General features: G+C 40.0%; 1 protein-coding gene across 1 annotated transcript in view; it reads left to right on the forward strand.

Moving 5' to 3' along the window:
- Positions 1–27,958, forward strand: part of lrp1bb (low density lipoprotein receptor-related protein 1Bb) — a gene marked incomplete at its 5' end in the record, with an annotated part of 359,446 nt that overhangs the window by 201,097 nt on the left and 130,391 nt on the right. Inside the window, 8 exons of the mRNA XM_079822148.1 lie at positions 996–1,112; positions 10,819–10,899; positions 12,319–12,489; positions 15,428–15,607; positions 17,161–17,361; positions 20,765–21,010; positions 22,085–22,282; positions 26,124–26,328. Of these exons, the coding sequence (XP_079678274.1) occupies positions 996–1,112; positions 10,819–10,899; positions 12,319–12,489; positions 15,428–15,607; positions 17,161–17,361; positions 20,765–21,010; positions 22,085–22,282; positions 26,124–26,328 (1,399 nt within the window). The remainder of the gene's footprint in view (positions 1–995; positions 1,113–10,818; positions 10,900–12,318; positions 12,490–15,427; positions 15,608–17,160; positions 17,362–20,764; positions 21,011–22,084; positions 22,283–26,123; positions 26,329–27,958) is intronic.

Here is a 27,958-nt window from a genome sequence, read left to right on the forward strand (position 1 = left end):
TTGTGAAGTGTGTGACAGCCTCAGCCTCTAATTGTATAGTGATTTACCATTTTGAAATGCTGCCTTATTTATTCCATTGCTGATTCTCATTTTGAGCTACCTTCTCAGGTACTATAATGAGGCAATGAGCATTGACTTTCTTATGGGAGATTGATAATCAATAAGCATGGATGTGCAGCGAAGTGAACTCCCCCCAACCCCCCCAACCTCCTGTTTTCTAACTAGAGTAACACCTGGCCTGTTTCCAGAAGTTAACACTCTTTCTATACTTTAAGTGCTGTAAGATCAATGGAAGGGAAGAACAGATGTGATAAATGCTGTCAACAGTCTGACATCCCTCTGATAAAGCCGGAGACGGCTCAGGCCTTTGTTGACTTGGCAGAAGCTGTTAGAGCAAAGCGATGTGGAACACCAGTGATTATACTGAATCAGTGAGGAGCTGAAATTGACAGCAGATGTTAAAGCGATTTAATATTTCATGATTCGAGATGATCTGAAGCAAAGAATTGCTTGAATTGGCTGTAAAATAGTCTCTGGCGTATCAATGAAATTTTGATCAGTAAGCTCTGAATTAAAAGATTGCCTTTTGGTGGGACTAATTCCTGGAGTCACACATCAGACTAAACCAGCTTAAAGAAATTACCCTTAGACTTAAATTGATTATCTCGTACGTGTGTGTTTAAGCTCTGTCCGCTATGATTAGAAATCAAGAACTGGTGCAAGATTGATTTTGCTTTGCTTTAATTTTCTTTTTTTTCCCCCAAGAATTGAATTTATTATTATTGTTCTATTGAAACAATCTGTTCTCTAACTATTTTCTAAACTTTTTTTGCTCAAAATTGCTCAAAATTGCTCAAATAATGTTTAATGGAATTATTAAGTGGAATAACATCACTATATTCTTTGCAATTTGCATCCCAGGTGGCCACTGTTAAAAACTGTTAAATGTCATGAATAATCAGATTATCTTGTTCCCTTTATCGTTTTGTCTTTAGCCCAGCCATGTCGGGCTGGTCAGTTCACCTGTGGTAATGGTCGCTGTGTACCAGAAGCATGGCGCTGCGATCAAGATGATGATTGTGGAGACATGTCAGACGAGTCCACGTCCTGTGGTGAGTCACCGTCCTGCTAGCTAATTGGCTTGGCAAATTTCACTGTGGTATAACTGGTGGATCTGTGAGCGCTGTCATTATCAACCTGCCTGTCTCTCTCTTCCCTTTTCCAGCAACACAATGCCACTGCTTGTGCCAAATCTGACCCTTTTAAATGCATCTCTGCCAACAAACCAAAAGGAATAAGGCCATAACAAAAACCAAAATGTTTGTTTGTGGACAGGTTTCTACATAGTCAGTTTGGCTCTCATATCACTGGTAACACTTGCCTGAGCATTGCCTCTAAAGGTATATCTCTGCAGCCCACTCTTATGTTACTCCACCACCAATAGCTATAGTGTTCAGCACTGAGTACAATGTCAACCATGTATATTCTTTCAGCCCCCGAGTCTGTGCTTTTAGAAGCAGAAAGGAAATGGTAATTAAACTTATATGCAAGAGCTTTTAAGAGTGTGGCGGTAATACAAATCAGAAATTCTCTGATGTTAAAAGCTCACCATAACTACATCCCAGACCCTGAAAGCAGAGAAAGGAAATGACACTGGGTTTTAAGAGGAAATGACCCAGGAAAGTTACCACTGTGAACTCCCACTGTGAAATGACTATTCGGAGCATAAATTCTATAAGACAGGTAGCCCTTTGAGTAGTCTCTTCTTACACAAGCATTTCTTTGAAAGGAGGCACAGAGTCAGAGCAAACCCTCTTTTACTGTTAAAAATCGAAATCATGCATCGCGAATCATGCAGTAAAATCAATTTACTGGTATTTGTGCCATTATATACCACCCAAACAAACGCTATTTCGCATTGGTCATGATGGAAATAATCTGGCTGTGTCTGTGTTCTTTAATTTGCGCTTTGTCAGTAGATCATGCGCAGATTCAGTGCTTTTTTTGGAATTGCGCTCTCATGCTAATTTCCCCTGTTTAGTAAATCTGGTCCTAAGTTTATTTCAGTGTTAAAGGTGATGGGTGTAATTTTAATTTTGTTTGTCTTTTTATTAAGCCAGAAAGTAATCTGACTAAACTAAACCAATTTAAAATGTTTTTTTTTCTTTTACATGTCAGTCTCATAACATTTCTAGCTCTCTGTTGGTGCACATCATGTTTTCTGTTGACTATGCACAAAAATCAACATTAAAGCATGTGATGCATTTCCCTAGGGTCCATATACATTTATATGTACATTTAAAAGGTCTATGTAAATGCATCTTTTTACGGTATCATGGTCTCATCATATATCACTTCTCCTTCCTGTCAGTTTTACTCCCTCAAGAGCTAAATTTAAATTCTGACTCCTGTGCCGGTTTTTCTATCATGCCATGCAGGAAATGTAACTTTCTGGATTTCTGTCACCAAATGCTGCAAATTGCTCAAAGTGCCATTGTCTTGGTTACCTCTGCTGTGTCTTAGACTGCCTCAGTACACTCTTGCACAAACACTCCCTGTGTAAGCAGTAATTAGAGTGCATGCCTGACTTCATTTAATCGTAATCAAGCTGGGCCGAAAGACGTGGAGCATCACTGGCTCCCACAACTGCACTGCGCACAACACACCTAAAACACAGTGACGCTCAGCTTGCTGTGTGCTAATTGCCATTCTGAAAGCATTTTGAAGCCTTCAAAACATGTTTTGCCTTCGTACAATATTGGTATTCCAGTGTAGCTGTGGCATTTTCGTATTAGCTATCACATCCATAAAAAACAGGAATAGTTCATAGTTTGAAGCTCATGTCATTCTGTCTTTGAGTTGTATTGATTTTTTTTTTAATGTAAAAAAAAAATCTGAACTTCTCTTTTCCCTGCATTGGAAGTGGATAGTTAAAACTGCCAAACATTTTAGGTTTCACAAAGGTACAGTAATAATACCAGGTTAGATGATACAGGGGTGTGTAAATGATGATGTTTTCATTTTGGGGTAAAACTGACCTGTAAACAAGATCCATAGTCATTTATTATGGATCTTTAGTATTTTATTTTTTCTTCAAAATTACAAAAAAATTGTATGCTGATATGGAGTCTTTTAGACAATGATGTGTCTTAAAGCTACACTGTGTAACTTTTTTAGTTTATTCTTAGCTAAAGACACTTAGTTCTTTCAAAAATATATGTGCTCATTAATGTATATTTACTTCTTTCAAGTAATAAAGTATTCTCGTAAGTTTATAATATGCCATTGAAAATACATACGGGTAAGGGGTTCGAATGCGGGTCGCCATGTTGCCCCTCCATCTTGAAAGTACATTAGCCAAAGAGGGACATACCCGTAAATTCAAGCTTCGCCTTTTGCGTTTTAACACTCGATGGCACCTTGTCGAATGTGGACGAGGTCGAACTGGAAGCCATGTTAATCTTGGACTAAATCGGCCACCGTAGGAGTTAAAACGAAATCGGAATTGAGAGGAAGAGAAACGGCTCGGGTTATGTATAGGTGCAAGCTATAGACAGCTGTACAGATCTCCTGTGCAGACTTCACTAAATATACATTATAAGAGCTCTGACCGGCAGAGCAGGTGAAGTCTCCCTTCTTCCGCCGTCACGTGAGGCGGAGGATGAAATGCCTGAAGAACCAAAGGCCTGACCACGCTTGATGGCACCTTGGGCACATAACCGGCCCTAGGGTGTAAGATGGCCTTCACTTCGCCAGGGGCAAACTCCAGGCAAGTCGGCGTAAGCGCCAAGGCCTGAAGGTCCCCCACTCTCCTCAGAGAAGTGATGGCTAAGAGAAAGGCCATCTTAAGGGTCAAGCTCTTTGGGTCTGCTGACTCTAGCGGCTCGAAGGGGGCCTCAGCCAATCCTTCGAGAACCACTGCCAGATCCCAGGTTGGGACTCTGGAACGAGCCGCAGGCCTCATCCTCCGAGCCCCACGGAGGAACCATACAACCAACTGGTGCCTACCCAAAGGCCCATCACCCAAAGGCGTGTGGAAAGCCCCAATGGCAGCCACGTACACCTTGAGTGTGGACGGGGTAAGCCCTGCAGAGAAGCGATCTTGGAGGAACTCCAGCACTGAAGCCACTGGGCAGTTAACTGGGTCCACCTCACGCTCCCTGCACCAAGTGGAAAATACATTCCACTTGAGGCTGTACAGTCTCCTCGTATACGGAGCGCTGGAACTGAGTAAGGTCTCTATCACCTCTGCCGATAGGCCAGCCTCTAGGTACCCGGCCCCCTCAGGGGCCAGACCCAAAGGTTCCAGATCTCCGGGCGGGGGTAAAATATCGTACCCACCGCCTGAGATAGGAGATCCCTTCTCAGAGGAATCTCCCACGGCTGACCTGCTAGCAGAGCTATGATATTCGAGAACCAAACTCGAGTCGGCCAACGGGGTGCTACCAGATGTAGGCTGACCCCCTGTCGCCGGACCCTTCCAGGACTCCCGGGAGCAGAGCAATCGGGGAAATGCGTACAGACGCAGCCTCGGCCACGTCTGAACCAGCGGGGCTGGATGCGTGAGGGAAAAACCACAGTGGACAGTGGGACGTCTCTCGAGACGCAAACAGGTCCACTTCCACTGGGCTGAACCTCTCGCACATGGCCTCCACCACCTCTGGGTGGAGTCGCCACTCCCCGGGCCTCAGCCCCTGCCTCGACAGGATGTCTGCTCCCTGATTTTGGACCCCCGGGACATACATTGCCCTGATGGACAACAGTTTCCCTTGGGACCACAGGAGGATGTGATGCGCCAGTCTGCATAGAGGGCGCGACCTCAACCCCCCTGATGCCGTGCCCCAACCAGTGAGGGAGGCGTCTGTTGAAACGGATTCCTGGCAACAGGACGCTCCCAACACTGGCACCTGGGACAGAAACCAAGGTTTCTTCCATATGACTAGGGAACGAAGGCCACTGCGCATTACCCTGATCATACAGAAAGGATTTCCCCCCAAGGAAAGCCACCTGGTTTACTTCCGTATCAGGACATGGTGGCCGCGGAGGTCCGGGAAAAAGCTCCTCAGAGCTTTGTAGACCGCCAGCATTTCCAGGCAATAGATGTGCCAGGAGAAATGCCGGGTCTCCCACAGACCTCTCGCAAGCGGCCGCCATGACCACGTCCCAGCCAGTGAGGGAGGCGTCTGTTGAAACGGATTCCCGGCAACAGGACGCTCCCAACACTGGCCCCTGGGACAGAAACCAAGGTTTCTTCCATATGACTAGGGAACGAAGGCCACTGCGCGTTACCCTGATCATACAGAATGGATTTCCCCTCAAGGAAAGCCACCTGGTTTACTTCCGTATCAGGACATGGTGGCCGCGGAGGTCCGGGAAAAAGCTCCTCAGAGCTTTGTAGACCACCAGCATTTCCAGGCAGTAGATGTGCCAGGAGAAATGCCGGGTCTCCCAAGGACCTCGCAAAGCGGCCGCCATGACCACGTCCCAGCCAGTGAGGGAGGCGTCTGTTGAAACGGATTCCCAGCAACAGGACGCTCCCAACACTGGCCCTTGGGACAGAAACCAAGGTTTCTTCCACATGACTAGGGAACGAAGGCATCTGCACGTTACCCTGATCATACAGAATGGTTTTCCCCTCGAGGAAAACTCCTTGATTCCCAGCCACCACTGTAAGGGTCTCATGCAGCAGGCCAAGAGATATTCTGTTGGACGCAGCCGCAATGAGCCCCAGTAGTCCTTAAACTGCTTCACAGTGATGCTGTGGCCTAGCTTCCTTTTAGAGACCACCGCCCGTATGGACTCGCTACGTGCGGGAGACAATTGTGCCCACAACGTAGAGAATCCCATATGACTCCCAGGAACACAGTTCTCTGAGAAGGCGTCAACACGCTACTGCGTGTAGAGTCTCAAAGGGCTAGGCCGCCTGGAAGAACCCGATATTGGTACGCTTTGCCCCTCGGAAGGCATGACCATGCGCCGAGATAATCTACTAAGGGAACCAGCCTCTCGAGGCTGGCCTCGGGTGTCAACCGAAACTCATTCCCAACCCCCTGAAGCGGCTAACCGGCAGGGAGCAGTTGAGAACGATTTTCGGTGGGCGCACACGTTCGCTGCCCAGTCGCAAGTCCTATTGGAGGCGACGAAGGCAGCGTGCGTGCGCGGGAAATCAGTGAGGCACGAAGCGTCTTTGACGGCGGGAACACAGCACTGATTTCCCAAGAGCTCCTGGGGGAAAACGACCTCGGTCGCTCCTACCCGGGAGAGGGGGCTGGCCAGCAGGGGCCTCATCTAAGGGAGCAACTCGACAGGGCCGCAACACTAGGGCGGACACTGCGATTAGCCCTTGCCTAAACCTGATGTGTCCCGCAGGCCACAATGCGGCGAGAACGACATCAATTTCAGGAGTGCTCCATCTTAGATGAATATCTAGTTCACAAGTTAAACACGCTTGGGTGACAGAATTAAAGTATCCAACTTATCAAAGTCGGATAAGATGACACTCAATTCCTCGGAATTAAATGCCATCATAATCACCAAACCCGTGCCACCTGATCTGAATGACAGGCTGAATAAAAATACATCTAACTCCTCAAAGTCAGATAATATTTTAATTTAATTCCTCAGAATTAAATGCAGCCACAATAAGGTGAAACAAAGTCTGAATGATAGGTTGAGTATCTAACTTCTCAAAGTCAGATTATATTTTATTTAATTCCTCAGAATTAAATGTAGCCGTAATCATCAGACGACACTGTTATTTGTATTCATATGGACTCATAAACCCCGCGTTGCCTCAGCAACGTGGTTCAAGCCGTCATAATACAATTGGCTTTCATCCCTCGAGAAAAAAGCCAAACAGTATTGACAATACGGTGAAACATGGTCTGAATGACGGGCTGAATATCTAACTCCTCAGAGTCAGCTCATATTTCATTTAAATCCTCCATCATCATGATTTAAATGCAGCCATCATCAGACGATACTGTTTTATTGTACTATACGGACTCGAAACCCACACGTTGCCTCAGCAACGTGGCTCAAGCCGTTAAACCAACCAGTATCTCATGCACACCGATCGCGTGTGTCCACTTTAATTGCATATATAAGGAGTGCTTATGACTTTGACTGCCTCGATGCTGAGCACGTCTAATTCCTCCGAATCAGACCGCTGAAGCATCGGGTCCTCCGCCCCGGGGGAAGAAGCCGCAGCGCGGGCTTCCACACGGGGAAGGAGAACATCTGAACTGTCAGACAAAGACTGGGAAGATACCTCAGCAGTCCCAAGTCCCGCTGACAGTCCATCCGTAAGCACCGCCTCGGCGGATGCGGGACCGATCCACAGGGCTCACGAGGCTGGCCGGTCTCATCGAACACGGCCAGTCGAGAGCGGAGCAGCCTGAGTGTCAGCTTTCATATAATGCTCGTAAGCGGCTCCCTCAAGAGCCGCCCGAGTATGCTGAACACCCAGACACTGCACACACAGCAGGTGTGCATCCGAGCCCAACATGTAACGGGGACAAGGATGCACACACTGCTTAAACTCTCTCACTTTTCAGTCGCCATTTCACACACACTTTCACTTTTTGACAAACAACAATAAATAGACAGACAGTTTCACAGAGAGTGCTATGCTGAAGAGCGATAACTGCCGTTACTATGCACAGGCTCCCCTTATGTAGCTTCCGGGTATGCCGTCATGGCTACGTCATGACGCAACACCAATCAGGATTGGCATGATTTCATTCAGACTTCAGATACGCTGTTGCTTAGGGAGTGTCCCCAAATTCGTCGTTCCGATGCAGTGCGAGTTCCCTCGAAAGGGAACTAATATTCACTGGATGGTCATATACCTTTTAACTGCTAGATGGGGGAAAATATCACACAGTGTAGCTTTAATATACATTTTAATATTTTTGAAGCCCCTTTTCTGAATTTTAGTGTTGGTGTAGTTTCTGGAATTTGTCTTTTTTAAGGAAGATTAGTAATAATAACTCTTGATGAATACATGGGATCACGGATGGGGTCTTGTTTCAAAGTTGTGAAAATGATACTACTATAAATGTAAATATAAAAAAAAACATTTTAATTTAATGTAGACATTTTTGCTTCTGTTTTATTTAATAGACAACAATAGTGGCTTGTTGAAGTCCTATCTTGGAGATAGGATTGCATTATAATCTAAGAGATGTGAACTTGAACTGCCACTGTCTACTGCACAGATTTGTATAAGTGATCCCCCCCCCACCCCCACCCCCTTCAAATCAGATTTCACTGGGCAGAGTTATTACCCCTGCAGTCTCACTTCTTGTTGTTGAACCTGATCTATTGTGAAAACTGGATGTTGAAAGTAGTAATTGCCAAAATCAGGGGACTGGAACACTCTGTTGTGAAATTTAGAAGTGGGATTTACTGCTGTCAACAATAACAGCAGCATGTTCTGGGAATAAATGTTCAAATAAAACTTTTTTTTCTCTCTTTTATTTGTTGACTCAACTGTAATCTTGACTTGTAACAGTCTTCTAGATTAGCAGCACTTCCAATGATGTGCTTTCCAATGACGTCTAAGAGTTCTTATTTGTGCTGGCAAAGGTTTTATTTGTGAGGGAAAAAACAATTCCCTAAAAGTAATTTTCTCTGGGAAGCCCTTGGGATCTGTTATTTCTGAAATCTCACGTGTTCTGTTTACTGCTGTTCATGTTTTAGAGATGTCACCCAGTGAAGCAGAATTGCATCTAAAGACCGTGAATGATGCCTACACACATTTCAAGCAATTTTGGCTTAATTTAGTATTAATGTTATTATATTATGGCCATCATTTGATGACTGTTTAATTGTTCTGTAATGAAGCAACATCAATATGCTTAATTTCAAAGTGTCCTAAGCACAAATGTAATGCATTTTGTTTTTAGATTGACTCTTAAACACACACACACGTTGGATTTCCATGTTTTATGGGGACATTATTGATGTTTGCAGCACAAGATTTGACCAGAAGGGTAAAAACGAGAGAGAGAGAGAGAGAGAGAGAGAGAGAGAGAGAGATGATATTACCCCTTCGTTGCTGAGAAATATAATGTAGCGATTCAGTAGCAAAGCTATTTTATTAATAAAAGTCGCGTGGCAGCATTAATAACTGTGCTCCTGAATGCTTCTGTATACACATTGTGATCTCTGTGTGTGAGTGGTGTGTGTGTGTGTGTGTGTGTGTGTGTGTGTGTGTGTGTGTGTGTGTGTGTGTGTGTGTGTGTGTGTGTGTGTGTGTGTGTGTGTGTGTGTGTGTGTGTGTGTGTGTGTGTGTGTGTGTGTGTGTGTGTGTGTGTGTGTGTGTGTGTGTGTGTGTGTGTGTGCATGCTTCAATGAAAGCAGCGAATTAATATAATGGTGATTAAACTGAATGGAACTACCTGTGCATTAAACCGTTTTAATGCACACCTTCCAGCCAATCAGAATTGAGTATTCAGACAGACCGTGGTATACATATAAATAAATTAGAGAGATTCTGGTAGAGCATCATAAAATAATTTCTTCTTAGCATTTTCAACTATATGTAAATGTACAGTATGAACTGCAATCTATTCTGTGTCATTTAGTCCATTCAATCCGTGAGTCAGAAGTTATTACCGTTGTGCCTATTAGTACAGCACTTAAGCCTAGGATTCTCTAAGGGAACTATCCATGTTCATGGTGATGTTATGGAAACAAAATTATTGGTTGTGTGGGCTAATTGTGTGATTATTCATAATAATATTTTGTCTATTTATACATTTCCGTGCTAGAACATCATGTAAACTCAAGTTTAAAGACATTGATAAATGGAAAAGGACCTGTTACCAAACAAAAACCTCAAAGAAAATACACTAATAACAAATGCATCATTACACAGCCATAATTACCTTTCGTAAATTGAAAATTGTTTCATCTGTGCATATGCACATGCTACCTGGTTGACTATGTGTGGGAGTTTCTTGACTGAGCTGAGAGACACTTTAAAGAGAAGCAGATGTTGTTCCTCCACTGCGTGTCATGTCACTATTCCTACAAGCGTATGAGCTCTGATGTATTCGCGAAAAGGTATAACGCGGCACGAGCAATACTTATGTTCATAAGCTTGTGCAGATTGTATTCATCAAAAAAAGTGCTTTTTTCCATAAACTAATCTTCATCTTTAAAAAAAGAAAAATCCTTTTTCACCAAAGGCATCGTGATCCACAGGTTAATAGCAAAACCTGTGGTAATTCATAATGTTGAAACAATAACCTTTTGATATCTTTAAATCAACGCTATAGTAAAGCGCACAAACCGTGCTATCGCATCGCTGGTGTGTTATTGCTTCCTGGTGAGCTCTTATTGCCTCTGACTGTTTTCCACTGCATCTGTGAGGTCTCGTTTTCCCTTTGTTGTGATTTCTTTTCATTAACCTTAGCTAGAAAATAGCAATAATTCACTGTGGCATTTTGCATGACCTTCAGGGTTTCTTGGTTTCCACAATACTAGCACTAAACCCCCGCGGTATGACTTATGTACAACAAAAAATGCAACGCGCTGCAAGAGAATAGTTACAGGTTCAGGTTCGCCCCCAAACTTGCAAGAAACTAGGAAATTTCCTGAGGACAAAAGAGCCTCCAAATTTAATCTATTAGCATGACAGAGCAATCTGTGCCAGGACAAACTTCTTTTGCAATTTTTCAAAGCTAAAAGCTAAATGAAAAATGGGTTCTCTTCTCCAGTGTATCAAAGAGACAATGATGTATTGGATGGAGTTCAAGCGTCAGGGTTTTTGTGGTGAACGTTCCTCACACTCTTTCTCTCTGCTCACAGCGTTCCCAACCTGCGAAGCTCTCAGCCAGTTCAGCTGCGCTAATGGGAGGTGCATTAGCATGAAGTGGCATTGTGACTCAGGTAAGTGTATCCAGAAGTAAGAAAATACTTTACCATTTGCTTTACTTGCTCTTCCATTTAGTATGATGATATATTAGCCTGTATTCTTGGGAGCTGATAAAAGAAAGCCCGGCACTTTAATTCAATTAAGTCCATTGATCCTACTGTCCAGTCTTTTTTGTCACACAAGAAATGCATCACATTAATAACCATTAAATATTAACAGATTATTTTATCTGAAATATCTCCATTTCAGATCAAGGAGAGTGTAAAACACAGACCTTTATAATTTATTGCCGGTCCTCAAGGTCTGCAATACGTTTTTGCCTGAGTGCAGCGCTCGGTCATCAACAACAATAAAACCTGCTCTTTTTTTGTAACTGTTTTTCTTATTTCTTTTTCTCTCGCTCTTTTTTTTCTCTCCTTTTGTTTCTCAAATGAGATCATTCAGCCAAGGTCAGCATATGAAGGCAGTATTTCTTATTCAGGGTCAGGGCCTTCGGATACCTTGCTGATTTTTCAGTACAAAATGAGGCTTGGCGTAATTCCATGCCCTGAAGACACATGTTTGGAAAACTCCTGTGCTGTCCTGTTTTTGTCATTTCAGTTAGTATTGTGCAACAAACCATGAGGCACAACAGGGTTAAAGACCCCCTTAAGGAAAATGTGCCATTTTCTGGTACCAAAGTGTATGACTATCATAAAATCGATTTATTTTTTTATTGTATTTTGATGGAGCAACACAATTTGTGTGACAATACATGCTTTAAAAAAGACCAACCTTATACACTGCTGTTCAAAAGTACAATTATTACTCTTATAAGTATTATTTGTTTATTTTTTAAAGAAATTAATACTTTTATTCAGCTTGGAACAATTTAAATGTATCAAAAGTGACAGTGAAGACGTGTATAATGTTACAAAAGATTTCAATTTCAAACGTGTTGTTCTTTTGAACTTTCCATTCATAAAAGAATCCCGAAAAAAATGCATGGTTTCCACAAAAATATTAAGCAGCACAACTATTTTCTACATTAATATTAATTAGAATATTAGTATATTAATTAGAAAGGATCTTGTGACACTTAAGACTGGAGTAGTATAAAATTACAGGAATAAATATTAAAAAATATTAAAATATATATATTATTTTAATTGTAATAGTTTTTCCACATTATTATTATTATTATTATTATTATTATTATTATTATTATTATTATTATTATTATTATTATTATTATTATTATTATTATTATTATAAAAAATGCAGCCTTGGTGAGCATAAGAGACAACTTTCATGAACATTAAAAAAAAAAAAAAAAAAACTTTCCAACCCCAAAACCTTTAAATGGTAGTGTGTGGACAAGTTCTCTATTGCAATGAGTTTCAATGAGTCATGCATGAGAATTATGCATGACTGTACTGTATTTGTGATTATAGATGATGACTGTGGAGACAACAGTGATGAGGCAGGCTGCGTTCACTCCTGTGCAAATGGCCAGTATAAGTGCACCAGCGGCAGATGTATCCCAGACCACTGGGCCTGCGACGGGGACAATGACTGCGGGGACTTCAGTGATGAAAATGTGACTTGTGCTGGTGTTGCCCCTGGTAGGACATCACCTTTCTCTCTTTACCCACCTTATAGGGTCCTGTGGTACGTGCATTTAGGTGCTCGTGGGATGATTCCTTTAAAATCGAGCTCTGCCTGTAATATTTTTAAATGGTTGGCTAAGGTATGCATGCATGTATGTATTCATAGATATAATTTGCCTTTGAATCTTCTGTGAACAACATTTTTTTTAAGTGTATGAAGGCCCCTGCATTCTGTTCCATTCGATCATCTGCACGGCGTCTAGATTTGATTACATTAGATGAGTTGAATTGAATTCAATACAGTTGGCATTGTCATTGTGCAAAACGCAGCCAGTAAAATATAGTTAGCATCTAATCAGAAGTGCAGATAGTAATGTAGCCTATACATAAATTATAGCAAACTGCAAATGAGGTGTAAATAGTATTATTCAGCGAATTATCTGAGTGACATTACTGCTACAGACTGAAAATCATCATGTACAGCATCTGTGAACCAGATATTGCCCAATTTGCCACCGTAACCAAATGAACAATTTTACTCGGGCAGTTCCCTAGTTGCAATGTATGCCATACAAACATTTCATAGTAATCAAAGAGTGTTTAGAGAGGGATTTCCCTGTTATGTTGATTAAAAACGCATTTGTGTTCGTTTCTGTACATGAACAACTTAACCAACCTACCGAGAGTTTTCCAGAGAATCTGTTTAACATGACTAATTAGCAGACTAACAAAGAGCTGAACGATAGCGATCAAGTCAGTGTTGCTTGTAATTGCCTTGGTGCAATGTCCCTAATTTGGGGAACACAAGTTCAAAACTTTCTCTCTTTTTATACACTTGACAGATCTAATCTTATCTGAGCTCGCTAGGGAACCACCTTACAGATTTGGATCTTTTAATCTGCTGTAATTACCTCTGAAAGCTGAGGCCAAGTCCTCCAATGCTTTCGGCTCACCAGCTTGTCACAGAAATGTTGGAGCCATTCATCAAACGGGCTCCTGACAGAGGTTCTCGGCTCCTGTCCGTCTCTGAGGGTTTGTCCGGCTCATATCCTCCCAGCGCAGGGCTCAGATCACTGTATAACACATGCTCTGTCTGTATCTGTAAAGAGTATGAGACACTGGTAACTCTCAGCATTAGCCTTAAGCAAAGCAGGGGGTTTGTTATGTTACCAGCTGTCTTTATCAGGAGGCCACTTGTTTTGTTTGATGGTAGGCTGGGGATTGAGGTAGGTTTGGTGTATCAACATGTTTTTTGGAGTATGTATTTAACTCCTGTCAATAGTTAGGGTTCAGAATGAGTCAGAAACTGATAATTGAGGCAGGCTACAATAAAGAAGGCTTTTCTTTAGTGCTTGTCTTACTCTTTAAGAAATTCTCGCCCCTGTACTTTGTGTTAAGAGCGCATAGACACTTGTATTTGCCGGGGTCGGGGAGAATATTTAAATATTTATTAGTGTGAACAGAGGAAATCTTGAAGTATACTTGATACATCTTGATATCCGTTTAACGTTATCAAGGCTAACAGAAGTTGTTTGAACTGAAAGCATCTGTGAGTTTTAAAAAACGATTAAAACAACTTTTTTTTTTTACATTTCAATTTCTAATACATTATTTATTTATGGTTACATTAATGAGTCTTTTATTAATTTTAATTATTAAATATTGTTAGAAAATTGTTCTTCCATTCCCAATTGATGAGATTTCAATACAGTTTTTATTAGAAGCAGCATAAATTGAATAGTTGATATACACTTTACATCTTACAGTTAGCTGTGCATGTTTAATTCACTAAAAACTCAAAAGACTCATTAGAATAATTTGTTCAGGAATTGGACAACATTGTTGGCTATGTACAGTATGTGTTTGATTCAGTAAAAAGAACAGATTCAGAATAATTTGTTCGGGATTTGGACTACATTTGTCATGCTTTACATGTTTTATTTACTTAAAAGAACCAACTCATTTGTGCAGTGTAGGATTACATATTTAGGAATCTTATAGTCAAGTAACAATATCACCAGCTAAATGTTTAGGTTCAAGTTCCCATTCAAATTTGACAATTCTTGTTATTTAATCATAATACTTATGATTAAATATATATATATATATATATATATATATATATATATATATATATATATATATTTTTTTTTTATTTATTTTTTTATTCATGTGTCCTCATAATGTTTAATCAAAATAACTTCCACTTGCAATGACTTCTCTTCTTCAGCATGAGGGCAGGACAACCTGTCACTCACATGAGTTCACAGCAATAGCAAAGGGGTCCAATGATCCAATCAATTCCCGATGGATAAATCAAGTCCTGCCCTACATTTTTTCTCATTTGAAAATAATGTTTCACTTCTTGTTCTCCATAATGATAGAATAGGCCTACATAACAATCATATAACCCAAGGTGCCAACCCTATTGACAAAACACAGCATATGCTGGTTAGGTATATTTTGAAGCTGGTTTGAGCTGGTTTAATCTGGTCTTTAGCTGGTCATGAGCTGTTTTTTTTGCTGGTCCTAAGAAACTAGCTCCATCTACGGACCAGCATAAACCAGCTCAAACAGCTGCCATGCTTCAAAACATGCCTTACCAGCATATGCTGTTTTTTTCAAAAGGGAACTACTCAATAAAGATACACCCGAATCTCCTGGTCCGCTTCTGAGTTTCCTATAGCTGGACGTGGTGGTGTATGTTTGATTCACTTAAAATAACTGACTCATTAGTGTCATTGTTCGGAACTGGACTACACTGGTCATGCTGTAAGAGCTTAATTCACTAAAAAAAACTGACTCATTAGTGTCATTGTTTCAGGAATTGGACGGCAATGGTCATGCTGTATGTGTTTGATTCACTGAAAAGTAGCATCTCATTTGAGTCATTCAGGAATTGGAAAACCTCAGGATCAATCTGTTTTTGATTGTTTGTTTTTGTCATGTCCAGCGTTGCCTCCTGTGGAATGCAGTGGAGAGGAGTTTCACTGTCGCGCTGATGGGACCTGCATCCCCGAGCGCTGGCGCTGCGATGGGGATAAAGACTGTGAAGACGGCAGTGACGAAACCAACTGCAAGGGTGTTAAGAGAATGTGTGATCCCCAGGCAAAGTTTACCTGCAAAAGCTCAGGTAAGCCTACCAGGTGTTCCTCAGTACCAGTAAGTCTGCTATGACTTCACATTTATTTTGTACACTGACCTACTGCTATATTTCCCCCTTGTATTCAATGTAACATATGAAAACTGTTAAATTCTTTAAAGCAGTGGGTGATATTTTATACCATGATGTCATCCTTGAGCTTTTAGTTCTCTTTGCCTCTTGCAAATTGAGTCGGATGATAAATCCAGCCTGTTTTTCGTTACATGGTGCAATCCTTTGCAATGTTAGAATTCATATTTATCCGAAACAGCTGAGATGAATGGTGTAACTTGTGAGCTTGAATGATTTGTACTTCACAGTGGTGTCTAATTTGGTAGCAATGCTATTAGTCTATGTTCAGAGTTAGCTATTATGTAAAACCAAAAATGCGAGAGATGCCATTTTTTTGCCGCTAGCTTCGCCGAATGGAAAATTAAGACCTTGAGGTTTCCCAAACATTCCTCGATCTGCTTCAAACTGACAGTCCCACCCTGAAGTCGCACCTTTGGTTGAGCCAATGTTGCTGTGTTGAATTGGATGCTGAAACAAACAGAATAAAGCTTTGCTAACACTACAGAGACCGTATTTACACTTTTCAAGAAATAAACCTTTGAATATTGTAACTCACTGGCAAATTTCTTTCAGCATAATAAACTGCAGTAAAAGAATGTGTTGAATGCATTGGGGAGAGAAAATGTCACATCTCACCTCTACACAAAAAGGATTACATGCAGTGTTTCTTTTGAACATATTTTGCTGTAATTTGTATCACAATTTTTTTCTCCATTCAGACCATATAGTGAAATCAATCAACATGGGGCTTTTTGATGTAGCAGTCGCCCTAATTGTAAAAGATTGCCTTGAAAAGACATCTAGAGCCAAACCAAAGACAAAAGAGCTGAAGAATTGTTCGTTGTTTTGTTCCTATCCCCTTTGATGTGAAAAATGTGCTAAAAAGGAAAGTACACCTTTTCCGGACCACTGCACTGCAGACCGAATGCCAAATCCCATATCATTTTGACATGCTCAGAAAGAGTGTTCACCTGTTTATTTGGTCATGAAGGTAGAACACAAAGAAACTTGACTGTTTTAAGGTTTTCAGTGTTGCAAAGTGTACACGTTTGTAGTGAGTTGTAACATTTATTTTATTAAATTAAAAATTATATTTTACAAATATATTCAAATAGAAAACAGTTATTTTAAATTGTAATAGTATTTAACATTATTACTGTTTTTATTGGATTTTTTATCAAATAAATGCAGCCTTGGTGAGACTTTTTTCAAAAACATAAACTTTTGAACGGTAATGTATGTTTCATAATTAAAATGTTTAAATAAGTGTTGCAATTTTGATAAAATGAGTCTCTGAGGATTAAATAAACTGACACTTGCTAAAAGCTTCTGTTTGCATTTGACGTCACCCCAGTTTGACGTTCCGCCACCTGAAAATGTACCCAGATTTATCTTCATGCTCACCTACAAACAACAATTTAGGGCTGACAGCTTGATTTATTTAGAGGTCTGACTGAATGTTTGGTCTCAAGGGAAGTGTATCAGCAAGAGCTGGGTGTGTGACGGCGATAACGACTGTGAAGACCGTTCGGATGAAGACTCGTGCGAGTCCTCCATCTGTAAGCCCCCTACTCAGTCCTGTGCGAATGACTCCAGCACCTGCCTGCCTCCCAGCAAGATCTGTGACGGGAGAAATGACTGCGCTGACCATTCGGATGAGGGTCCTTTCTGTGGTGAGTGCATGCAAGGCTTTGATTAGAGCCTCATCTGCTCTACTGTTCTAAGATTTGATAAAAAAATTATAATTTCATCTCTAAATTTGGATTGGATGAGGCATGTTTGAAGGCATTCTGAATAAATGCACACCTGTGACTGCAAATTCGACATTAATGTGTTGCTTGGCAACTGTAAATAGAACTCTATTACAAGAACTCAGTTTTTCTTATCAAAAGAATTATTAATTCCAATTAATATTATTTGTATTAAAATGCTCATTTATGGTTATTATTATTATTATTAATTGCTTGGTAATTTGTTGAGCGTGTAAAGCAGTGTATTATTTACACGTTATTATTGATATTTTGGATTAGCTTACATTTGATGTGCTCTTGTATATTTGTTTGTATAGCTTAAATTGTTTTTATTTCACTTTTGATTTTAGTACTTCATCTTAAGCTCATTTATTTCAGTTAGTTTTGTACAAATTTTAGCACTTTTTTTACAGTCCTGTTTCCCATGTACATGCTATGTACTTATTACAGTAATTACATTAACTATAACTAGGGACTAACCCTGAACCTGCCCTTAATCCTGGCCTTAACCCTTGGTTACCTTATATTACCCAATATTTTCTTAAGAAAGTTCACTGTAAGTACTATAAAATAAAGTGCAACAAGTTTTTCATCCAGTATTTACCTTTTATCGAAAAAAAATGAATAGGCCTGGCTTCTTATGGTGTGACAGTATTCTGACAAAATTTGTATATACGCCCCTGGATACAGTATACGATGAGTCGTTAATAATATTGTGGATATATTCCTGGAAAAGAAAGACTGCATTTTAAATGTGAATTTCTTCTAAAGTAAATTTTGTCAGCAGAGCTAACAGACATGATCTAAAAACCACAAAACTTTTGAATGAATTCGGCCTTTAATCAATGCAAGTGTCACAGTGCATATTTATCACTGGGTCCATAATGCTTGTGTTCACAGCCTTATTCACTGTACACCCTTTGACTAACGCTAATTGAAATCTGCTGTGGTATTACGTGAGGTCTGGTGCATTCTGCAAGAAATGTTGGATGGATTGAATTAGAAGTAGTCATGCGGAGTAGATCTATCAATGCACAGGAAGCCATGAAAAAAGGCAACTAACCAATGAGAATAAAATACCTGAGCAGTATTGATTTGGATTCATATGAGCAAATCAATATGTACTGTGTTTACCTCTCCATGGGTGAAAAGATTTTGATAATACTGTGTTTGTGCCTACACGGCATGTCTCTAAGGGCTACTTGAATCTCTTTAAGTTGCATCCTTGAGTGAGTGTAATGGAAAGCCAACACATGCTCTGTAAGCTACAGACACTGGGAGAAAATAAGGCCCGTCTGAATCAAGCTAAACATGAGGATCTGTTTGTCTGTGAAGCCCTCACTGGGGAAAGCGTCTCCTGAGAGTCTCCGATGTATAATTCTCTCCGAATGCGACTAGACAAACATTTCAGTGACTTTCAGTGCTTTGCCAGCACTCGCCCATGGGAGCCCACCGCTCATGTTCTGAGGACGAGTTGTATTATCTGTCTGACTAGACCTGTTTTTGGTTTGGGCCCCTCATTGCCAATTAGATGGTGCCAATGGACCTTGAGGGGGCTGACTGACTCAGACCAGCGCAGCAGGACTCAATGCCATTTGTAACCTTTGGGAAGCAGCTATTCTTCACCTCCATATAGACTTCAGGGTCCCCTGTGAAGAAAATTCAATTCTCTTGCAGCCGCAGAGGGGATCATCATAATCAGTAGAGGCAAAAAGACCTTGGAAAGTGTCATTTTCAACAAGCTGTGTTTTCCCTCCCCTTTGTCTTTCTCTCCTAAAAAGGACCAGGTGCTTCAATGAAAGGAAAAGGCTTATCCATTAGAGATGAGAGACTATCATGATGATGTATCGGAGAACCAGTTTGCTTTTCTTTTAAAGGCACAATATATAATTAAATATTCAAAAAACATTTGCTCAATGTGATATATTTCATGCAGTTGTGTACTTACATTTTCCCAATATAAAATTTGTAAATCCAGAGAAATTCCAATTTTAAATTATGGCTTGTCCCTTGTCGCCTATCAATGACGTAATATCGCCGCTATCCTCGGTTTCCGCTTATAGAAACCATGGCAACATACGTGGACAAAGGCTGAAGTGGTGGTTATACAGCATCAAGCATGCCGATGTTGTGTCGTTCAGTCATCATGGATCACGATTATTCATTGGCGAGTACAGAAAATCCCAACAAACGTAAACGTAGATCAACTGAGGCAAGCAGGCTTTGAGACAAACGGAGTGTGGCAAACAATGGCACCAGGCCGGTGGCGTGATCGATAATGAGCGTCACCTGCGCGCTGTACCAGGTATCTCTCACGGAGGAACGATGACAGTGAAGGACAAGAGAGGACCAGGCCTGGACTATTTTACGTTATGTTTTGTTTAAGTGTGTGTGGCAGTCGTCCGTGAGAGGCTGTCGCTTTTACTTTCAGTTTGTTTATTTCATTATTTAAGTTTTTGAAACATTCGCCGGTTCCCACCTCCTTCCCTGATCCTTTATCCTTGTTACACGGGATCAATATCGGCATGGCGTTTTCAAGATGAAGAGAGCTTTGTGACAAACTTATACAGTATGTGTTGCACAAAAATATATACCCATTACTTGCAAATACATTGGGTTCGTTCAAATTTACTTTTGGTACGATTGTTTTAAACACCTAAAACTGCACTGCATTAACCCACCAAATAATTTGACAAATAGTCACATATCAGTAACAGGCTAATATAGCATTACATTTCATGTTCTTTGCAGCTAATTCATTACAATGACATAAAATAGTGTGATAAGATGTACAGGTAATACAAAAACAAATTCATTACCTCATCCGTGAACATGATTTGAATTCTATACATCTCTGGATGGTAAAAACAATATCTCCCATTGTTTCACTCTCCTTCATAGCGTCATCAAGCTTTGCCTTTGTTATTGTTTTGAAAATGAGACCTCTGGCGGCGAAAACATACATATTGTGCCTTTAAGCTGAAGAAAACCTTAAATTAGTTAGTTTGGCCTAGCATCTGGAGTTGGTCTAGCATCTGGAGTCAGTTGTAATTCAGACCTGTGGTTACTCGTTGTATCTGCCTCATGAATAATGTTATTATGTATCTTTTTTTTTACACTTGGCTGGTGATGTTGATCAAGTCAGTGTAATGGCATGAACGACACACCGAAACTTGAAGCGCGATAAGCTTCTAATCTTGTTCAAATGTTCAATCCAAACCAAACCTTCTCTGTTTCAGCTCACACCTTGAATCTCATATGCCAGCAAACATGGCTTCATATCACCAGCTTTTCAAGTCATTCATGCTGTTCTTGTCTTTTCCAGAGAAATGTTTGCAAGGTAATGGGGGCTGCAGTCACCAGTGTGCAGTGATCCCCAGCAAAGGGGTGGTGTGTTCATGTCCCACCGGACTCCATCTAGGCGCTGACAACCGAACATGTGAGACAGTGGACTATTGCTCTGCTCACCTGAAGTGTAGCCAGATATGCGAACAGCATAAGACCACTGTCAAGTGCTCCTGTTATCCCGGCTGGAGCCTTGATCCAGATGGAGAGAGCTGCCACAGCACAGGTATTTAAATTCCTCAGACTTACAGGTTGCCATAGAAATGTAATAAGGGATTCACCAGTCCCCCAAATATATATATATATATATATATATATATATATATATATATATATATATATATATATATATATATATATATATATATATATATATATATATATATATATATATATATATATATATATAGTATCCAAAAACTGAGTGTTGTGTGAGAAAAAGACTGACATTTGAGTGTCACAAGAAAGTAGCAGTTTTCATATAGAATAATTATGATTCTCAGTGAAATAACTGTGCATTTCTGTCCGACCATAGTGGATCTGTCCACGGTACACAGCAATAAGAGCAACAGTAATACAATGACAGCAGGATACGCAGACAGGAGCTTCCCATTGAGAAGCTAATGTCTTTACAGCAGCATGCCTGCCAAATGCTTTTAAATTGTCTCAGGGAATCTGAATTTAGGTCATTAGTCAGAATATGACAACAAGCATCTGTGTGGTGTTTTATGGATTTAGTGACATGGATAGCTCTTGAGAGTAAGTTCTTGTTATAGTAGATAGCCACATTTATAGCTCTCAGCAGGCATCTCCAGTAGAAAAAAAATATATATATTTTTTTGGTTTCTTTTGCTTTTGGGTTTTTTTGGTAGGGGTGATGTTGCCTAGTAGGTACAGAGCTGTACTAGAAATGTTTTAATATTTAATATAAATTCTCCAAAATAATATTGTGTGTGTGTGTGGACCTCAAAAGACCCTGAATCTTTTATGGCCTATTTCACCTTCTGCACATTTTGATCCACTTAAAGGGGGTTTCAGTTTCTTTTGTATACGTTTTTTCTTTTTTTTTTCTTCTTTTTTTAAAGACTACTCAAGTTCAAAACAAAACATTATCCTCAGGTTTCTCTAGAAGGACTGTTCCTGTAAATGTCTTTGATAAAAACATCAGCTAAATGACTAATTAGTGGTTGTGCATAGAATAAATTGTGCATGTCTGACACTTCAACACAAAGCACAATGCTCTTGTAACCTCTAATGCACAGGTGAGGGGTGTTAATAATCAATTTGTTTCTTCTCCAAGATCCCTTTGAGGCTTTTGTTATCTTCTCTATCCGGCATGAGATCAGACGAATCGACCTTCATAAACGTGACTACAGCCTGCTCGTGCCCGGTTTACGGAACACCATCGCTCTCGACTTCCACTTCAACCGCAGTTTGCTTTACTGGACCGACGTGGTGGAGGATAAAATCTATCGGGGAAAGCTCTCAGAGACTGGAGGTAATGAACACCCAAATTGATGTCCCATTCCCACTCGGCCTTTGTTTAACCTAAGCTTTAGTTTGAGTAGATATTCTGTTTCCCAATTCCTAGTACGCAGGTCACGTCCCCAGAATAGGAACGAAATACAGTATGCGCCGTGCGTACAATGGCTTTTTGAATTATACAGAAAACCTATGAAGGAGCTGATGAATACCCTTGTATTGTTTTGAAAACTATTTTGAAGCTGCATTAAGCACACATTCGAGTCTCTCTCTCAGAGGAGCAGGCCCCCTGTGCAGCTATTGCTCTCTCCTTTTGTTAGAATTTCATAAAGCTCTCCACAGCTGAGAATAATTGCAAACAGCTGGATTATAGATAGCTGAAAAGTCTTGTTTACTACTAAGGGAAAACTTCCTTTTCATTAATGCCAGTGTTTTCTTTTCCTGAATTGTTTTATTTTCTGTAACTCTGGTAAAAATACCAGCAAATGTTGTGTTTTGGATACTGATCGCCTGCTTGGGATGTTGGTATACTGGTGTCCATAGCAGGCTTCTTAAAAGAATAGTTCACCCAAAGATAAGAATATTTTTGAAGAAAGGTTGACTTTCAGTGTATGGACTGAAATGGACAAGTATAATCTTTTAAACTTACCGTCACATATACCCTAAACTCTCAGTTGATTAACCCAAACTTAGCTTTTTCGAGGTATGCAGGAGTAAGATCAGTCAACGCAGAGTATAAAACGGTGTTAACGGTGACCACACAAAGACATTCTCAACCGAGCACCAAATCTAGGAGTCATCATGGAAATGGACGCTAAGAAGCACTCCATACTTTCTTCTTCTTCTGTTTAATGACGATTAACATTCTTAGTGCATATCGCCTCCTACGGGGCAGTTGTGCAGTCATTTTTTAATCTTCGGAAGAATTAAGATATTTTTGATGAAATCCAAGAGCTCTCTTACCCCTCCATAGACAGCTATATAATTAACACTTCAAGGGCCAGAAAGATAGGAAAAACATTGTTAAAATAGTCCATATGACTGGTTCAACCTTAATTTTATGAAGCGACGAGAATACTTTTTGTCCACAAAAACAACCACATTTTTCAACAATTTATTCATGCCTGTGTCAGTCTCCTACGCTGTTGACTTAGTGAATACAGTCCAGCGCTTTCGAAGTTACGTCAGAGCTACACCAGCACGCCGGCTGACGCAGGAGCTGACTAACACAAACTGTGTGGGAGACTGACACAGACGTGAAGAAATTGTTGAATAAAGTCGTATTTTTTTGTTTTTTGCACACAAAAAGTATTCTCCATAAAATTTTAATTATGTTTTTACTACCTTTCCTTTCTGATTGAACTAAAAACTTAGTTGGCTGTATGAGTTTATTGTTTTATGTTTAACCATTTGATTCCACATTTCTTGTAAGGTGAGATGTATCACATATGTATTTTACTATAGAAATACATTATAGAAAACGTCCCGTTGCAAAAAAACAATAACAAAAAAAAACTTTTGAGTGCAGATCCGAGATGTGTGAGATGAGGGAATGTATGCATTGAATACCTCTGAAGTAAACTAACCCTGGAAAAGAACCTGCTCCGGAGCAGGTTATGTTCAGAGAATAACATACCTTACATACCTTGAAAGTTACCTCAGGTTTTGGAACTGAAAGTTGAGGTTAACCGCTTACTCTGAGTAAACTTACCCAGGTAACCCCTTATTTATATTGCACAAATCTGATCACGGCCACTCTAGTCAGTGCTCGTGTTTACACCTGTGGCACGTTTCAGAAGTGTGTGGTGTAAATAAGGATCTATGTAAAATATAGATACAAGATAATTCAGGATGTATTATTTTAAACAACTAACACAGCTACAAATCTTTAATCCCTGTCTTTCATAACTGTATTAACTTTGTCTGTAGGCTACAGCACAACAAATGAGGACATAGCAATAAACACAACAATAAACACCGGACAAAACATAACCATTTAGCCAACTTAACCAGGGTAGAACCTAAAAAATCTATACAAAACACAAAAAATCAAGAAAAACTACATTGGACAGGCAAATCACGTGGTCTCACGAATCCAGTCGCTTCTCTTCTGAAATGCTCCTGGTGTGATTTGGCACATGTGTAGGACGGTACAAAACCTTATCGGAGCCATAATGCGCCGTAGACACGTGTAGTGTAAATAAGGGGTAAGTCGCATAACCTGCTTTCTGTAATACCCCCCAGTTTTCATTTTAAAGCTTTAGTTATTTGCTTTTGTCATTTCTGTATATATTTATATTTAATTACACTCTAAAAAATGCTGGGTTAAAAACAACCCAAGTTGGGTTGAAAATGGACTAACCTAGCAATTGGATTGTTTTAACCCAGCGATTGGGTTGTTTTAAGCAAACATTTAACCCAACTGCTGGGTTAAAATGACCTATTCACTGGGTTAAAACAACCCAATTGCTGGGTTAAAACAACCCATTCACTGGGTTAAAATAATCCAATTGCTGGGTTAGTCTAGCCTGACGTCGTCATACTCAATTCTAGTCAGAAAATGAGTCTGATACTGCTCTGTTGGGCTGTGATTATGGGGCGTGTTTCAACCGAACCAGGAAAGACCTCAATTGGATAGACCTACAACCAATCAGAGCAACGGAGCGACGCACAACGTTAGTTGTCAAATGTCAACAGAACTCAACTGCACTGTGTTGCCATGTCCACGGGTTGAAGCGACCCTAATTATGTGATATACAGACCCAGGAATGCGATTTTTAGCTGCCAGCCCTGCCAAAATAACACATATTTTACCCCCCAAATGCATTTTTTTCCCGGAGAACACCCCTGGAAAGCTATTGGGCTTGTTTTTGGCTAGTTTTGAGGAACGTTAGCAATTGGGCGGTTTTGTTGTAAAAACTTGGCAACCCTGTCTGCACGCACGCTGGAATAAGTTACGTTAGAAGAAAAAGATGAGTGTAAACGATCTTTGCCGGTGTTGTAAAAAAATAATTTAAGGATACACAGAGTACTTACCAACACGATCATAATTTCTGAGAGAAATAGTAAAGGTGAATGCATATACAACAAGTTCTCCGTTTAGGATTAGAACAAATTGAACCCAAGCCCTCTTTGGTGACGTGGATGATTACGTTACTGTTGATCATCTGTCCATCATCGTCTAAAGCCCGCCCTGACAACTTCATTGGTCCGAACAGTTTCTGTTCGGGCATAATTACTTCTCTACGGAGAAAGTCCAGACCGAACTGCCCGAGTAAAAATGTTGTGGGCGGGGCTAAGTTCGGCTGGCATCCAGGCTAGGGTTAGTCCATTTTCAACCGAACTTGGGTTGTTTTTAACCCAGCATTTTTTAGAGTGTAGCTTTAAATTTAGCTTTTTTATTTTAGTAGGCTAATTATAATACTTAACTTAAACTTATTTATTTCAGTTAGCTGCCAATCAGCCTTTCTAATTTTCAACATTTAGTTTATAGTTTTTTTTTTCCATCTAATATTTTTATTTTAATTATAGACAAAAAAGAGATATTTTTAATAGATTTAAAATTAGTTTTAGTTTTTGAGTGAACTATCCCTTTAACTAGCTAGCCTCCTTTGGCCAGCTTCATCAGAAAGATCATGCCAGTCAACTCAACATAATTTGCTGGTGAACAACATAGCTAAAGCAGCATAAATCAGCATAGAAATGCATTCTGGTCCAAGCTGGTCTTTTCAGCAAGGAGTAACATTTTGAAGAGCTCAACACTTCAAAAGAAAGTTCAAAACGACCAGAATGCTTTGCTGTGCTGAATTCGAAACCTCGTCCACCCTATGAACTTGCGTGAGTGGTTTATTTTGTAGGTGTGACCGGGGTCGAGGTTGTGATTCAGCATGGTTTGGCCACCCCAGAGGGACTTGCAGTGGATTGGATTGCAGGAAACCTTTACTGGATAGACAGCAACTTGGATCAGATTGAGGTGGCAAAGCTGAATGGGGAAATGAGAACGACTTTGATTGCCGGTGGCATGGAGCACCCACGAGCGCTGGCTGTAGACCCAGGACAGGGGTGTGTATTAGTCTCAAACCAAATTTACCACATCCTAATTTTCTTTCCCCTTACTCTGCTTTTCTTTTTCATAATCCCTTCAGCAACATTCACAGCAGTGAGAGAAAACAGTGGAAAAAAAAAAAGTTTCATTTCTTGTTTTGTTGTAATTTGTCCTCATAGAGACTATCTTGGGTACATAACAGAGCAATCATATTTCAGGGGACTTGTTTGTCATCTATTACTAATGATAGTTCTAGAATAACGCGCTGCATCTCGCTGTTTATTTGTTGTGTTCTGTTTCTTTTTTTGTCTCTTTACTCTCAGCTGTGCTCTTCTCTTGCTCAGCTCTACATTTCTCATGGAGGCATGCTGGGGGGAAAAAAAAGTCTCAAATATGACATCTTAAGCTTGGAAAAGTCACACGGTGATCCCAGTAGCATTTGAGAACCTTGAATAATGCTCATAAGCAATAAACAAAATGCGACTAGGACTGCAAATATTTAGATAATCAAAAGCTTTTCACAATATGCCAAAATATTTCTTTACTTTTGTTAAAACGAATTTGAATTCCTATCATTTATTGAAGAAGCATTTTATTCCACATCTTACCAATTGAAGGCTATAAAAATAAACTGTAAACAAATAACCTATTTTTTACATATTTTTTTTACATGTTTTTCATGAAATTTAGTATAATCATTTATTAAAGAAACATTTTGTTTCAAATCTTGCCAATTGAAGGATCGCACTCTTGTTGTGTGATTAATCGCGATTAATTGCACACTTATCGTAAAATTATGCATACACCATTTATCTCATTAAACACATTCATTTTGTCATCAGTTGCTATATCCAGCAAAGTAAACAATCAAAAAACTGTATTTTTTGCAAGCTTCAAGGATCATTGGAGACTCAAAAAGGACACCAAATAACCAAATATAAGGAGTCCATATAATTATATTATATAATACATTTATACACAAAGCTGCCATGAAAAAAAAAACATTACAGAAAAAAAACGTTTCAGAATTCACAGTGTATAGTATGTGTACAGAGCAACAACAATGAGATTGTTTTCATTTTAGACGAGTCAAGCTGCGATACCGAACAGGACCACACGGAGACGCCAAAAAAACTCCTAAATCAACCGTTTTGACTGCATAAATCTACGATTACTAAACACAACAACCTACACGTGACAAATCAAACATTATCCTTCCCGTGTGTGTGGAAACATCTTGTACATCTTGTAACGAATGTACTGTGTGTGTGTCTGTACATGAATGCAGCATGCTATCAGTGATCTAGAGCGTGCACATACATGGTTAGTTCTTTGTGCATCAATATAACAGACTGTTACGCACTTACTGTCACTTACTGTGACACCAAAATTGCGCTCTATAAGAGATTCGCAAAATAAGAGATTCGTTGATTATAAGGGGAGTTTTGGCGAGAGTCCAGAACTCAGTCACTGATAAACTTGCACTGTTTGCTTGACAGCTCCAGCAATTGTAAAGGGAGCGTTCTTTGATCTCTTTCTATATATATAATTTAAAAAGTTTAAATAACAGATTATTTTCATCCTATTAAGAGAAACAAGTCCAGTCTTCAGTTTTAGTCCAGTCAGTGATTTTGTTTTGCTTTTCTC

Source organism: Gobio gobio (assembly GCF_949357685.1).
Source record: "Gobio gobio genome assembly, chromosome: 7".
NCBI classification, from domain to species: Eukaryota; Metazoa; Chordata; class Actinopteri; order Cypriniformes; family Gobionidae; genus Gobio; species Gobio gobio.